This window comes from Mus caroli, chromosome 15 (genome assembly GCF_900094665.2).
Source record: "Mus caroli chromosome 15, CAROLI_EIJ_v1.1, whole genome shotgun sequence".
In the NCBI taxonomy this organism is placed as follows: domain Eukaryota; kingdom Metazoa; phylum Chordata; class Mammalia; order Rodentia; family Muridae; genus Mus; species Mus caroli.
This window is the reverse complement of record NC_034584.1, coordinates 8,362,147-8,375,708: the sequence shown is the minus strand read 5'-3', so window position 1 is coordinate 8,375,708 and position 13,562 is coordinate 8,362,147. Positions and strand designations below refer to the sequence as shown.

At 41.8% G+C, this 13,562-nt stretch overlaps 1 protein-coding gene across 1 annotated transcript; it reads left to right on the top strand.

Annotated features, from left to right (window-relative positions):
* The first annotated feature begins 581 nt into the window (after window positions 1-581).
* On the top strand, window positions 582-12,886 carry Sub1 (SUB1 regulator of transcription). Its single transcript, XM_021183527.2, has 5 exons — window positions 582-671; window positions 2,770-2,842; window positions 5,564-5,686; window positions 10,311-10,419; window positions 12,568-12,886. The coding sequence occupies exons 2-5, from the start codon at window positions 2,771-2,773 to the stop codon at window positions 12,645-12,647; spliced, it is 384 nt and encodes a 127-aa protein (XP_021039186.1). The 5' UTR covers window positions 582-671; window position 2,770; the 3' UTR covers window positions 12,648-12,886.
* The last annotated feature ends 676 nt before the right edge of the window (window positions 12,887-13,562 follow it).

The following is a 13,562-nucleotide window of genomic DNA, read 5'->3' as shown; positions in this document are numbered from 1 at the left end:
CAGGATCCAGGCTCTTCTGAAAAGATCATCAGTTGAAAACCAGATCCCCAATGAATGAGCCCACAGGGAGATTTTATATTCAAACCACAATTACTTTGGAGCCCCAGAACTTCATTTTAAGAATAAAGGTTTCATGGCTAAGGACATTTGTAAGATTTCTTTGACTTTCTGAATTAAATAGTGCGCCTCCCAGGCTTGCTTCCTTTGGATTTTAGCAGCATGAGTCAGATCTTAAAGGTAGAAACAGAAAATTATCTGTGGGCAAGTGGGTCAGCACATTGTTTTTTCTCAGAGTAGCTCCCATCATTTCAGTACAGCATTTATAGAGCCGTACCATATACAAGCTATTTGCAAACGCAAAGCTCCGTGGATCTTGTCATTTATGTTTCATTGACACCTCATTCTCCTTCAGATCAGGCCCAAGCTGCATGGCATCTCACTGTGGCGCCATCTCCCTCTTTCAGGAGCATCCATTTCAGTATCTGTGGCGGCCCCTTTAAGGCCCTGGAAAGGGCCGGCTGGCGGTTGGGCGGCGAGGCCACGCCCCTTCACGTGGCCTTCGTGCCATTGGGCGGAGCCAGGGCCGCTAAGCTGCCGTCATTTCCGGCTCTCTGTCAGTCCGGAGTAGGCGAACGAGCGAGGGAGAGGTTTTTGGTCGGCCGGAGCGGAGCGTGAGTGCGTGGGACCCTGGGCCCATTCCTCGGGGCTGCGGCCAGGCCGACCCCAGGCGACCGTGGCCCCCTTCGCTCTCCTTGCCCGCCACGGCTGGGGAGAAAACCGGCAGGTCGGGGGGAGGGCCTCCGCTCTTGCCCGCGTCCCCGCGGGGCCTCGTGTGGCGGCCGCTCCGGGGAGCCGAGCCGAGGCGGTGGGCGCGGGCGGGCGAGCGGCGGGTGATGGCCGCGCGCCTCTCGGACTGGGTGGTGGGGCTCCGGGCGGAGGCGCTCGCGGTCTGCCCTGAGGCTGCGCTCGCCCACCCCTGCCCGGACCACCGTGCTCGGGAAGCCACCCCTTCCCCACCCTCGGGGGACGCTGGCCCCGCGGGGTCGAGGGGCGGGGGGCGCGCTCGGCAAACATGGCTGGGCTCCCGGGCGAGGAGAAAATGGCGCTGGCGCAAGGCCCTCCTCTTGTGCACGCTCTCGACGCCCCACGCCCCCTTCCTGAGGCCGGCAGTAGCCCCAGCCCTCGCCTTGGGGCTTTCGGGAGCTTCCTGGCCGCGACCCCCACGGTGCCCCGCGCCGGCTCGTCCTCGAGAGCCTCGCACTCTGGGATGTGTTCAGTACTCCCCAGCCCCGGTCACCGACTGATCAGTCTAAATACGGTCACCCCTTTTAGTTACCTTTTGCTCGAATTACGAAGCCCCCCTACCCCCGCCCCGGGCCTCCAAGAAACCACCCCAGTAAAGCCTCATTAAAGTTAAAAGTCCAAGTGTAGGGAACGGGACTGGCTTTAGTTCCCAGTAACAAACATTGTTTTCTTATTGGGTAGATTTAGGTTAGATAATGACGTGGTTCTTTGAAGTAATTTTAGTTCCCCAGAGAGCTTTTCGTAATGGGAGATAGATATGGCTGGCTGTTTGCAAGCGAAAGATTTATGTGCAATTCTCTCTCAAAAAACAGGCTTTGTGTAGTTGTGTGACCGAGCTAGCTTGGGAAACTTGATTTTGGAGGTCAGGTTGTGAAATGGAGCAATAGAGGAAAAGCGAAGGGGCTGGATAGGAGCCTTCTCCCTCCTGAGTTTCGTTATTACCCCTAACGGACTGGCCAGTTGTGTTCTGTAGAGTCGTGGGCAGGATTGGGATCGCCTTGACCTCCTATTTTGCACATTGAATGCCAGTTTGGTCTTTAGAGAGCTGGGTTATAATTTTTTTGATGTAGGAGGTAGGAATTGACGTATCTTTCTTTAGTATTTACAGAATCTTGTGCTTTTTTTAGGACCTTTAAGCCATATAGAAGTTAATAAGTTTATTTAGATGGAGAGAGCAGAAGATAGTTTGGTAAATAGCTTTTGCTACCTGGTTTTACCATTTGGTGTAAGTATCTTGAAAAGTAATTAGGGCTTGCCTAAGGGACTCCTTGAAATGTGGGTTAGACTGAGTAGTCTGCCCTTTGTTTTATGCAGTAAATAAACAGCAGGCTCTGCGCTGTGTGCCTGTCTGGTGAGTTTTGCCTTGCACATAAAGCGTTCACATTTTATATATTTCCCTAAGTAGAAAATCAGTGCAAAATTATTGTGAATTGTGTATAACATTGTGAACTCTGATTGTTGCCTGTTGTTTTGATAGTGTGGCCACAAAGTAAAAACTAGTGTATACAGAGCATGTAAAAGATGATTTGATTTATAAGGGCAAAATTAATTAGGTATTATGCTTACATGGGCAAGCTGTTTATGTTGGAGTTATCCCCTCATCTTAGTGTGAGTGGAATTATGTACATTTCTCTTGATTTTACAGTCATCATTCTCAGCTGCTTTCTTGTAGTCTACCCACAAACTTTATAACCCCTCTACAAAGCAGTTGTTAAAAAGACCCATTGACTTTGAGAAGGGTGAAGGAATGTGCACATGGCTTTTATTTCTTTGTCCTGACTGGGTTCAGAATAATTGGCTGTACTTGTTATTTGCAATTTAGACATGTGCTCTGTGTAACGACTCCAGTACCACAAAAAGGCAGAATGAGCTGTGGAAGTTAATTTTTTCTTTTGGTCTGGGAGAGCTAAGATGAAGGTACTAAAACACCTTGCAAATTATTCATGTGATGTCTTTTTCTTTCAGAATGCCTAAATCAAAGGAACTCGTTTCTTCAAGCTCTTCAGGCAGTGATTCGGACAGCGAAGTTGAAAAAAAGGTGACTTTTACTCTATCTAGTTCTTTTATAGAACAAAATGTATGATGCATTAATTGTTCCATAATGCTGACATTGGGTTTTGAAGGGAAAGGCCTGTCAGTCTTTTTAGATAGGTTTTGCTATGCATCCTAGACTTCTCCAACCACCTGTGATTTCCCTGGGGGGGTGGACGGGGGATGGGGAAAGGGGGATGCTGGGATGGTGCTACCGATGCTGGGCTCAAAATGTGAGAGAATCTGCAAGGGTAATTTTGTAAAGATAAATGACTGATGGATTCCTTGAGTAGAATATTAGATTCTAGTCTCATTTGCAGGACTTACATCATACTTAAGAGGTCTTTGTGTTGTACTTGGGGTTCAGCCTGGCAGCCCAGTGCATCCTAGGCAAGTACTTGCTATATCTTTAGCCCTCTTACTTTTTATTTGCAATAGGGTCTCAGTAAGTTGTTGGGCTGACCTTGTACTTTTGTCTTTCTCCCTCACCCTCAGGAGTAGGGACCCAGCTCAGACTAAGCAAGTCCTCCATTGAGCACCTCTAGTAACCAAGAGTCAACAGAAAAGCTTTCTTAGACTCTAGAGCACTAGAATTTTAATGAGACCAAAGACACTACTCACCATTATTTAGAAATCCATGTCATTCAAAAATCCAATTAATCTAGCCTGCTGTGGCGCCTCATGTGAGTTTGACCTCTCTGTTCTTCCACATGGTAGGAGAAGAGACCCCATTACAAGTTTGCCCTGTAACCTCATGTACCCACATACAGGCATCACAAGTACAACAAATACAAAATGATGGTAATAAAATTTCCAAAGCTCTGTCTGACCTATAGGTATAAGTCACTATTGGGCTGCATGGATTTTTGAATGAAAATATTAATGTTGACAGTTTCTCAGTCATTGTTCCTCTTTCTCCAAATTACTGAATTTTAGTTTTGGTACATTTTAACTTTAAAGGTTATTTGCTTTTAGTAAATAAAGTCATCCAACACAGCAAATACAAAATTACCCATTTTGTCAGAATAAGCTTTTTCTGTGTTAGGTGATCATTGTTTTGTCAGCTTCATTCCACTCACTTGATCACAGCAGTGAAGTGTGACGGAGCAGTTCACCTTGTGGTCAAGACTTCCTTCCACACCGCTGTGTCTTAATAGAAATTTATATCTGAGTAGACATTCAATCCTAGAAATTGAACACATTGTTTTCACCCTTATTTGTTTACTTGCTTTGTTGAAAATAAGTAATTAGTGCATCTGTGGTTTACAAAGTGTAAAAGCAGCAGGCAAAGCTAGTTATTGTAGTTCAGTTGGTAGTGTGCTGGCCTAGCACTCAGGAAGTCCCAGGTTTGATCCCCTAGCCATGGGAATGGAAGCAGGAGGGTCAGAAGTTCAAGGTCACCTGGGATACTGGGGACCCTGTTTTATTTATTTAAAGCAGCAACCCCCTCTTTAAAAAATTTTTTTTTTAAAAGTTTTTGTTATTGTTTAGGTTTTGTTTGTTTTTTTGGCCTCTGTACTGCCTAAGGGAATTCTATAGGAAAATTTAGGAAAGTTGGAGCCTATAAATGTACAGATAGACTATAGTATCATTTATAATTTTGAAATAAGGCTTCAAACATCATATATAGCTGTACTTGAAGTCTTTTCAGAACTTGTACAGTGTAGCCTCTAAGTTTGTGTAACTGACACTGAGGTTGCTTGCTGCATGCACCAGTCAGAGGATTGTCTTTTGCTTAGCTTGTCTCACAGTACTATTAATCCTGTAAACATTTACATTAGGTGCTTCCATAGTTTTCATTTCATAGCATATTATTACCCTAGCCTCAACAAATTTAATATATGTTTAGTAATATTAAACTAGTTTGTCCTTTCCACTAAGAAGGAACATGCCTGCCCTCTACTGTTTGGACTGGAAACTTAACATGGGTTTTTTAAAATTGTTAATTTTTTTAGCTTTTCTTCGCTCATTTTGAGAATGAGGTTATATGCAATTCTTTTATACGAGTGCTAATTCTAAAATATGGGGTTGAGTACAGTCTTACTACTGTCCATCATCAATTCTTAGTGCTGAAGAAGTTTGAGTTCTTGATTTTCCGTGCCTGGCATTAGATAGTAACTTCCTTTACCGAGGCGTCCTTTTTTTTCCTTTCCTCCTAAGATAAGAGTTAAATTATGTAGCCCTGACTGGCCTGGAGCTTGCTATGTAGTCCAGGCTGGAAGCATACATTCTTGAAAAAGTACAGATACCTTTTGGAGTAGACAAAGAATTAGTAAGTATTCAGTTTTAGTCATAAATATGTTGGTTTTTTTTTTTTTTTTTTTTTTTTTTTTTGTTTGATCTTCAGCTTTCCTGCCTCAACCTTAGTCAGGGTTACAGAATATACCAGTATACTTTGTTTTTAAAAACTTAAAATAACAAGAGGAAAGCTTCTGGTGGATTTGTGGTTTCCAAAGGTTTATACAGAAGTTATAGGCTGCTTGTCGTTCTCTTTCCAGAGAGTAGTGTGTGGGTTCTAGTTCACAAGATCACTGTTTTAACATGGGAGGGATCTGTGGAGATTATGAGAGTAGAGTGTAAAAATGCTATCATTAGTTATGTGAAGACTAGATTCATAGTTAAAACATTTTAATGTACATATTTTTCATAAGTCAAAAATTTGACTAACTTTTTAATGAAGTGTTTTGAACTTCACAAGTGTGTATTCTTGCCTGTTTTTCTTTTTAAGTTAAAGAGGAAAAAGCAAGTTGTCCCAGAGAAACCCGTGAAGAAGCAAAAGCCTGGTGAGACTTCTAGAGCACTGGCATCCTCCAAGCAGAGCAGCAGCAGCAGAGATGACAACATGTTCCAGGTAGAGTTGGAGGGCATTGAGTCCAGTGGGCAGATCCTGATATAGAGCACACCAGCCTTCCCTTGTAATCCTCTTGACCAGAGTAGGAAGTGAGGGTGATTTGTTCAATTCTGGGCTAGTGGTAAAAGTCTAGAAGTCTAGTTTTACTATATTTAAATGATACAATTCCAAAGGTTACAGAAAGCCAAAAAAAGATTTAGAACTATATATTTGGGAAGCAAATTTGAGTAAGTAGGATGAGTATTTGACGGGAAAGTATAAATTTGATAGTATTTGAGAGAAATGGCCTAACTTAGGCTTCATAAGAAACAGAAGGCTGGGGACAATAGCGTATGGGTACAGACAGTGCTGGGTTAGCGTGTTTAGACCAGGAGTCTGAGCTTAAGGAAAGGGGCATCAGAGAGAATAGATGGAGTGACATGGGAACCCCAGGGAGGGCTGCTGGGTGTCTTGACTTTGTTAAAGTGTTTGTAGCAATTCAGAATTTGCTTCACTGCAAACACTGACTGGTGAGATGAGGCATTGTGAGTAGATGATGCTGTGAGATTGTGGAGGCAGTTATATAGACTTTCATTTGTATTGATAAGGGAGAGAGTGATGATTACAAAGACGGTGATGAAGAAAGACCAGCTGTAAGGTAGACCTGCCAGCAAATGTGGCCACTGAGGACGATCTCCTGTAGCGCCTTGGGGGCTTGGCTGGGAATTATTCTTGTTGGCTTTTACATGTGCTCAACTAAATAGCCAACCACCAAAGAACACAAACCAGAGAGAGGAGGCGATAGCAGCTTATGAGAGATTTGCAAATGAATGATGAGAGAAGAAAGGATGTGAGTAGATAAAGTGGTGAAAGAAAACTAAAAGTAGTAGAAGAAAGAAATAGACAAAAAGAAAATGTAGATTAATTAGTTATAGGTTTCAGTTCTTTGACTTCAGTATAATTTCGGGGCAAAGGTTGGTTTGATAGAGAATATAGGTGAAGGTATGTGATGAGGAATTTAAAAGAATGCTGTTATTGGTTCAAATGGATAATAAGTTGGATGCTTACTGTGCTCTATTTCATTCAGGCTTTGCCAGGTCTAATAATCCACGTGGAATGTGATCTGTAACCTTGTGGAATTTAAGGGAACCATGATTACATATGCATAGTAAAAATGACAATAGGTCCTGAGAAGTAGTGGACAGATTGAGAGAGTAGGCATGAGAATCTCATTAAAAGGATAAGACACCTAAATCTTGAAACGTGATGGTTAAGCCAGCGGTGCAGTGTGTGGACAAAGGGAGCATTTTCAAGAGTAGGAAATTGGGTTCATATCTTGAAGTGGGAAGGAGCTTGAGTTGTGTATGAATTACAGAGCCTTTGTGGTTGAAGCCTGGGAAGTCTTGCAGATTATCAGAAGTCTGGTGGGGATCTTCCAGGGCCATTTGACTTTTAAGTACAGCGAGTAACTGGGGCAGGATAAGTATAAAATTGACTAGAGTATTTTGTAGTGTTTGTAAAGAAGGGCTTTGGAATATCCAGTTTTATAACTGTATCTTGGCTTTTCTTTTACCATTCATGCTGTGTGCTTTCCTTTCTACCTCTGGCCTGGTGGGGTGGGGGAGTCTGAGATGAGGGTCTTTTTGTTTGTTTGTTTGTTTTTAATAGCCCTGGCTTACTTGGAAGTCACTATATAGAATAGGCTAATTTGAGGTCTTAGCAATCCTCCTGCCTCTCCTCAAGAGCAGAGGCTCTTGCATTACCATGGCTTTTCAAAGTTGTTTTTTGGTAGAGATTTTTGAGAAATGAGGTTTATTTTTAGGGGATGACTTTTTTTTTTCTCACTAATTAAAAAAGAGCTTTGGTTCATTTTTTGTTGGGTTTCTTGAGACAAGGTTTTTTTTTTTTGTATGGCCCTGGCTGCACAGCAGAGCTAGTTTTAGACTCACAGAGATCCACCTGTAGCGTACACCTACAATTTTGCCTGTTAAGACTTTTGTCTTAGTCAGTGTTCTGTTGCTGTGAAGAGGCACCATACAACTCTTAGAAAAACATTTAATTGGAGCTGGCTTACAGTTCAGTGGTTTAGTCCCTTGTCACCATGGCAAGAAGCGTGGTGGCAGGTAGGCAAATGTCTTGCTGGAGAGTAGCTGAATTCCACGGGCAGCCGGAATGGAGAGACACTGAGTGTGGCTTGAGCTTCTGAAACCTCAAAGTTCACTCCCACTTCCTCCAAAAAGACTGCACCTACTCTGACAGGCCAGGTGTCCTAATCCTTTAAAATAATGCCACTCCTTAAGAGCCTAAGGAGGCCATTTTCATTCAAATCACAACAGCTGTCCTTCCTTTGAATACTGTGGATCTTTCCTAAATAACTTGGTGAGTTTATTAAATGCATGTCCTATTTTTGGGCTGCATTCTTAATTCTTGACCTATGTCTGTCTGCTTTAGTACTACACTTTACTTTCATTTACTGAATCTAGAAAGTGGGAACATTCAAAAACCACATAGCTTGTGTTAAGCCACCAGTATATATAAGGTTTTTTATTTGTTTATTTTTTAAAAAACGACAGGGTCTCCGTATGTAGGCCTGTCTCTTAGCTACAGTTTTTGTTGCTGTGAAAAGACACTGATCATGGCAACTCTATGTGTAAAGGAAAACTTTTAATTGGGGCTGGCTTTTATAGTTTCAGAGGTTTTAGTCCATTATCAGCATGGTGCTGTGCAGGGAAGGCATGGTGCTGGAGGAAGAGCTGAGAGTTCTGTATCTTAATCTGAAGGCAGCAAAAGCCACACTGGGCATAGCTTGAGTATGAGACCTCAACGCCCACCTCTACAAGTGTGTACAGGGTTGCAAGATATTTGATCACACTGTGAACCCTGAGATTGTATTCACTGGAAAAACCTGTTTTTAGTTGTGTGGCTCAGCCTTAGCATATGCCTTTAGTCAAAGCACTTGCTGCTTGAATATTGTAAACAGGATTAAACAAAATCAACCATAGGTCAAGAGGCAGAGCAAGTGACCAACTGACAGGAAGTGAGCATAGGATCATTAAGAAACATAGAGGACAAGAGGAGTCAGGAGGACAGAAATGCACAAGAAGAAGGGAGGGACATTGAGTTTGAAGGAATTTGACATGGTGTGAGAGAGAGGGCATTCTGGTGGGACTTTGGCTGAGGAGGAAGGTCAGTCAGCTGGGTGCTTTCTCTGCCTCTCTGAGCGAGCAGTTTTCCACCCCAGCACCTGGCTCCCAAGACTTCATTGGTAAAATCAAATGATTGTGATTTTGTTTTGTGTGTTTTGCTTTTTGTTTTTTTTTTGTTTTTGTTTTTGTTTTTTTTTTTTGGTTTTTCGAGACAGGGTTTTTCTGTATAGCCCTGGCTGTCCTGGAACTCACTTTGTAGACCAGGCTGGCCTCGAACTCAGAAATCCGCCTGCCTCTGCCTCCCGAGTGCTGGGATTAAAGGCGTGCGCCACCACGCCCGGCTTTGTTTTTGTTTTTTTTAAACCAACAACAGTACACACTTCCTCCAATAAGGTCATACCAACTCTAACAAGGCCACACTCCCCAGTAGTTGCAGTCCTGTGGGCCAACCATTCCAGCTCATTGGTAGCTAGCTGTTTCTGTTCAGCCAGCACACCCTGGGTAGCCTGGAGCTTGCTATGTGTAAACCAAGCTAACCTTGAACACAGCTAGCTGCCTGTTACTGCCTTCTGAGGTGTTTTACTTTTTGATTTCTCTGAGTTTACTGCATTAGACTGTAGGCATCTCATTTAGGTTGAATCAGATTGTACTGCTGTTATTTCACTTAACATAACGCTATAGCATGGACAGGATTGCCTATATAAAGACTGAATAGTGTTCCATTGCATGTGTAAGCCATGTTCTCTTTGTGTCCTCATCTAAGGATGGACTTTTGGGTTTCTTCTACTTCTAACTATTATGAATAGTGTAATTAAGATCTCTTGGGAGACTCTACTGCCAGTTGTTTTGGATGTGCAGTTATGTGCCGCAAGTGTCAGTCAATTGAACACATACATATAAGTGAGGATACTATAGGATTGGTACCATAGTGTGTAAGTTGTCTTACTAAGTACATTCTGATGCTCACACAGGAGAATCTTCTGAGTATGCATTTCTCAGAATATGTCTGGTCTGTTAAGTATATGCTTTACCCTCAAAGCAGGATTATTGGAACATTATGTTTCTATTTTTGTCAAAGGACATCCATTCTATTTACTGTGTTTTATTAATATTCATAAATTTTAAAGTGAGACTGAAGAAAGATAGCTCAATAAGCAGAAATGCTTGTACAAACATGAGGACCAGAGCTTTAATGCTCAGCATCCCCCTGAGGTAGTTGGATTTGGCTGCAGATGGCTATAATCCCAGCACTGAGGGGCAGAAATGACAGATCCTGAGTACTCTGTGGTCTGCCAACTTAACAGTGAGAGATCTTTTCAAGGCAAGGCAGAGAATGATAAAGACACTTGAAGTCATTCTCTGGACATCATATGTGGACATATATGCACGCACTCACCCCCCCAATTGCAGTTGAATACTTTTTCCAGGATTATAAGTGCAAGTTGTGAATATAAATTCAAAACCTCTCTTTATGCATTTTCTTTCTCCCTCTCTGCTAGATTGGAAAGATGAGATATGTCAGTGTTCGGGACTTCAAAGGAAAAATTCTAATTGATATTAGAGAATATTGGATGGATTCAGAAGGTGAAATGAAACCAGGAAGAAAAGGTGAGGTTTTATTTCTTCAGTTTGATGTTAATGCTGATTGAATGCTTACCTTAAGTTGTTACAGGGAATACAGGTTAAGGATTGGCCTTACTCGGTTGATCCTCTTATAATCAGTTTGTAATGAAACCTAGGAAAACAGCATCCTATTGTCACGTTGAAGTGATCGCTAACTTTAACTTCATTTTTATCAGTTCCTAGGCAGATTAGGCATTACTTTAGAAACTGTAAAATGAGAAGTAGCAAACTCCTGGGTTTAGTGTTTGCTTGGGATTCAGCTCTAGCAAGATGTTCTTTAATACAGAGTCCTTAAAGGTCTCTGTCCCCTTAGTATTGGTGCTCTGCCCAGTTCAATCCTCTTAGCATGTAGAAACAGTTCATTCTGTTACAAAGTAGCCAGAAAGCATGTACCAACTTGTATTTCGTTTTCTTGTGACAACATAGGAGATAAAAGCAACTTAGGGAAGAAGGGTTTATTCTGACCCACTCAGAAGGTGGAGGGCAGCTGCTCACGTGGGGCCCAGCCAGGATGTGGAGAGATGAGTGTGCTGGGGCTGGGCTTGGTGTCAATGAGGCCTTAGGCGGGTGGGGCCACCCACATCCAGGGCAGGTCTTCTTTCATCAGTTTAATCTGTCCACAGATACTTGTGGACACTCACAGAGGTGTGTTCATAATGGTTCTAAATCCATCGAGTTGATGGTCAAGATGAACTGTTAACTTGTGCTCCAGGGAGCATAGACAAAGGCATGCACACAGTAGAGGGGGACTGGCTGAGAAGAGGCAGGCGATGGACAGGAGTGGGAAATGGGGCATAGCGAGGGAGTGGAGGGTGAGATACATTATATACACACAGGAAAATGTCAGGTGAAACTGTTGTACATGGTCATGCTGATAAACTTTGAAAAAGATTAACACTTACACTACCTAAATTTATGTAGTTCTATGCTCTGGGTTGATTTAGTTTACGAAATGCTTTCTTGGGCCAGTAAGGTATGGTCCCTCAGCAGGTGAAGGCACTTTGTGCCAATAGGACCCAGGACCCATGAGGTGAAGGAGAGAATGGATACTACCTATACTGTGGAAAACTCTGTGGCGCAGGGGGCCCATACATGTATGCATGTGTGCACCCATTCAGTGAATAAATGTGTATTCTTTTTTAGTAAAAGGAGAAAAATGCGTTCTTCTAGTACTATTCTGCCCACTGTTAAAGGTGACACTTTGTTGATGCAGTTTTCAAGTGTGTCTTAGAAGCTTTCTTTTTTATGTTTACTGATTATTTCTGTCTGCAATTTTATTCAGGATTTTCCACAGTGGCTAATCCTTGATTTCATTTTTGCATATGTTTCCTAAGGAATTGACTTAGCCTCACAGGCTTCCTTCTTGCTGCTGCCTATTGCATTCTCATGGTCCCTCGGCAGTTTTCTGAAAAATACATTGTTTGCACACGTGTATGGATGTTAGATTGAGGTTTCATTGTACCTGATTTAATATATTATAACCACTCTTTGATGTGTAAGTCATATTTACTGATTAAGAAACTGAGTCTAGGAAAGGCAGCTAGGGATGGTGAAGCGGAGTGTCGCTCTTGATAGCATGATTCCAGAGTGCACCCATACCCATCTGAATTGTGCACTCTGCCATGCCCATTTTGAGTCACTTTAAGGAGTTTCCCAAAGTGGAATGGATGCTGATGGAAGAACTCAGCACAGAGCTAAACACATTGAAATTTGGTGGAAATATGGAACAAATGTTGGAAGAGACAGGATGTAAAACTGCCAATGTCTTATGCTAAATCTGGTTCTGTATATGTTTGTGACATATCTTCAGATTTTTACTGGTACTTATTGGTCAAAATAGGCATTATGTAGATGCACTGTTGGAAGTTAAACTGTATATAAAATTGAACCTATGACTAACATGTAAGATTTTAATATCAATATAGATCGCTCATAAAACTTCATTATTCTGGTTGCCATTCAAAAGGCAGCTGGTGTAATAGAGCGCGTATGTGGCGTGCCTGAGATCTGGGTTTTGTTCTCAACACTAAAAATCCACATAAGTGAAATGACAGTTTTGATTCAAATATTTGTATATATCAAAATCTCCCAAAAGGCTTGATTTTCACCTTGTATTTCTTAAACCTTGTTTAGGTATTTCTTTAAACATGGAACAATGGAGTCAGCTGAAGGAACAGATCTCTGACATAGATGACGCAGTAAGAAAGCTGTAAAATCTGAGCCATATCAAACCTGTACTGTTGTAGTTGTCTTTTTACATTGGCTTTTGTTTTCTAAATGTTGTTTTCCAAGCTGTTGTATATTTGGATTGCAGAACAATTTGTAAGACAAATACTTTTTTTTAATGTGCATTATTAAAATGTTCTAAGTGAAGCTAATTGTCAAGTTTATTAAAGAGGATTGCTTTGTGCCCCCTACCTAGTGTAAAATAAAGTCAGATCATTACAATCTTTACTGTGGTACCCTTTTTTGATCAAAAAAACCCTAGTTACTGTTTAAGGCCAAAAGAACAACCTTTGTAGGCACACTGTTGAGTCCGCTTACATTCAGAAGGATTTGCATTACACTGAGTTTCTTAGATTGCTTTGTGAAATGTATACTCAGCCTTTTTCTTTCCAACCAGATTTACTGCGTTTTCCTCTCCAGGACTTCTCCCAACCACAATAACTTATCTTTTCTTTAGTTCTCTTAGTGCTCAAGTTTAAATCACTCTTTATTCAGGTAGATTACGCTTATTTAGAAAGTCAAACTGTCAGTTTTGTTGCCTCCTAAGTCTACTGTGTTAATTATTAGCAGGTGTCTGTTTGGCAACATGACTTAAATGAGAACTCCAAGCAAGTGTATGTCATTATTCATAGTGCTCTGTGTAGATGTTGCTTAGTCTACAGAACATAGTGACTTTGATGTCTGATGAGCTGTCACTCAGTAAACATTTGTGCTAGGGTGATGGTTATAAAGTCAGATATTAAACTAGATTAGACTTGTAAAAAGTGTGAAACTTACTGGCCTACTGTTACATTCTAATAATGTGTGGATTCTATGTCGTCAGATGTGGCATGTGGGCGGTTTTAGAGTTGACTGTTCTACAGTTAATCTGGACAAGAGACTTCCAGACTTGATGTTAACTA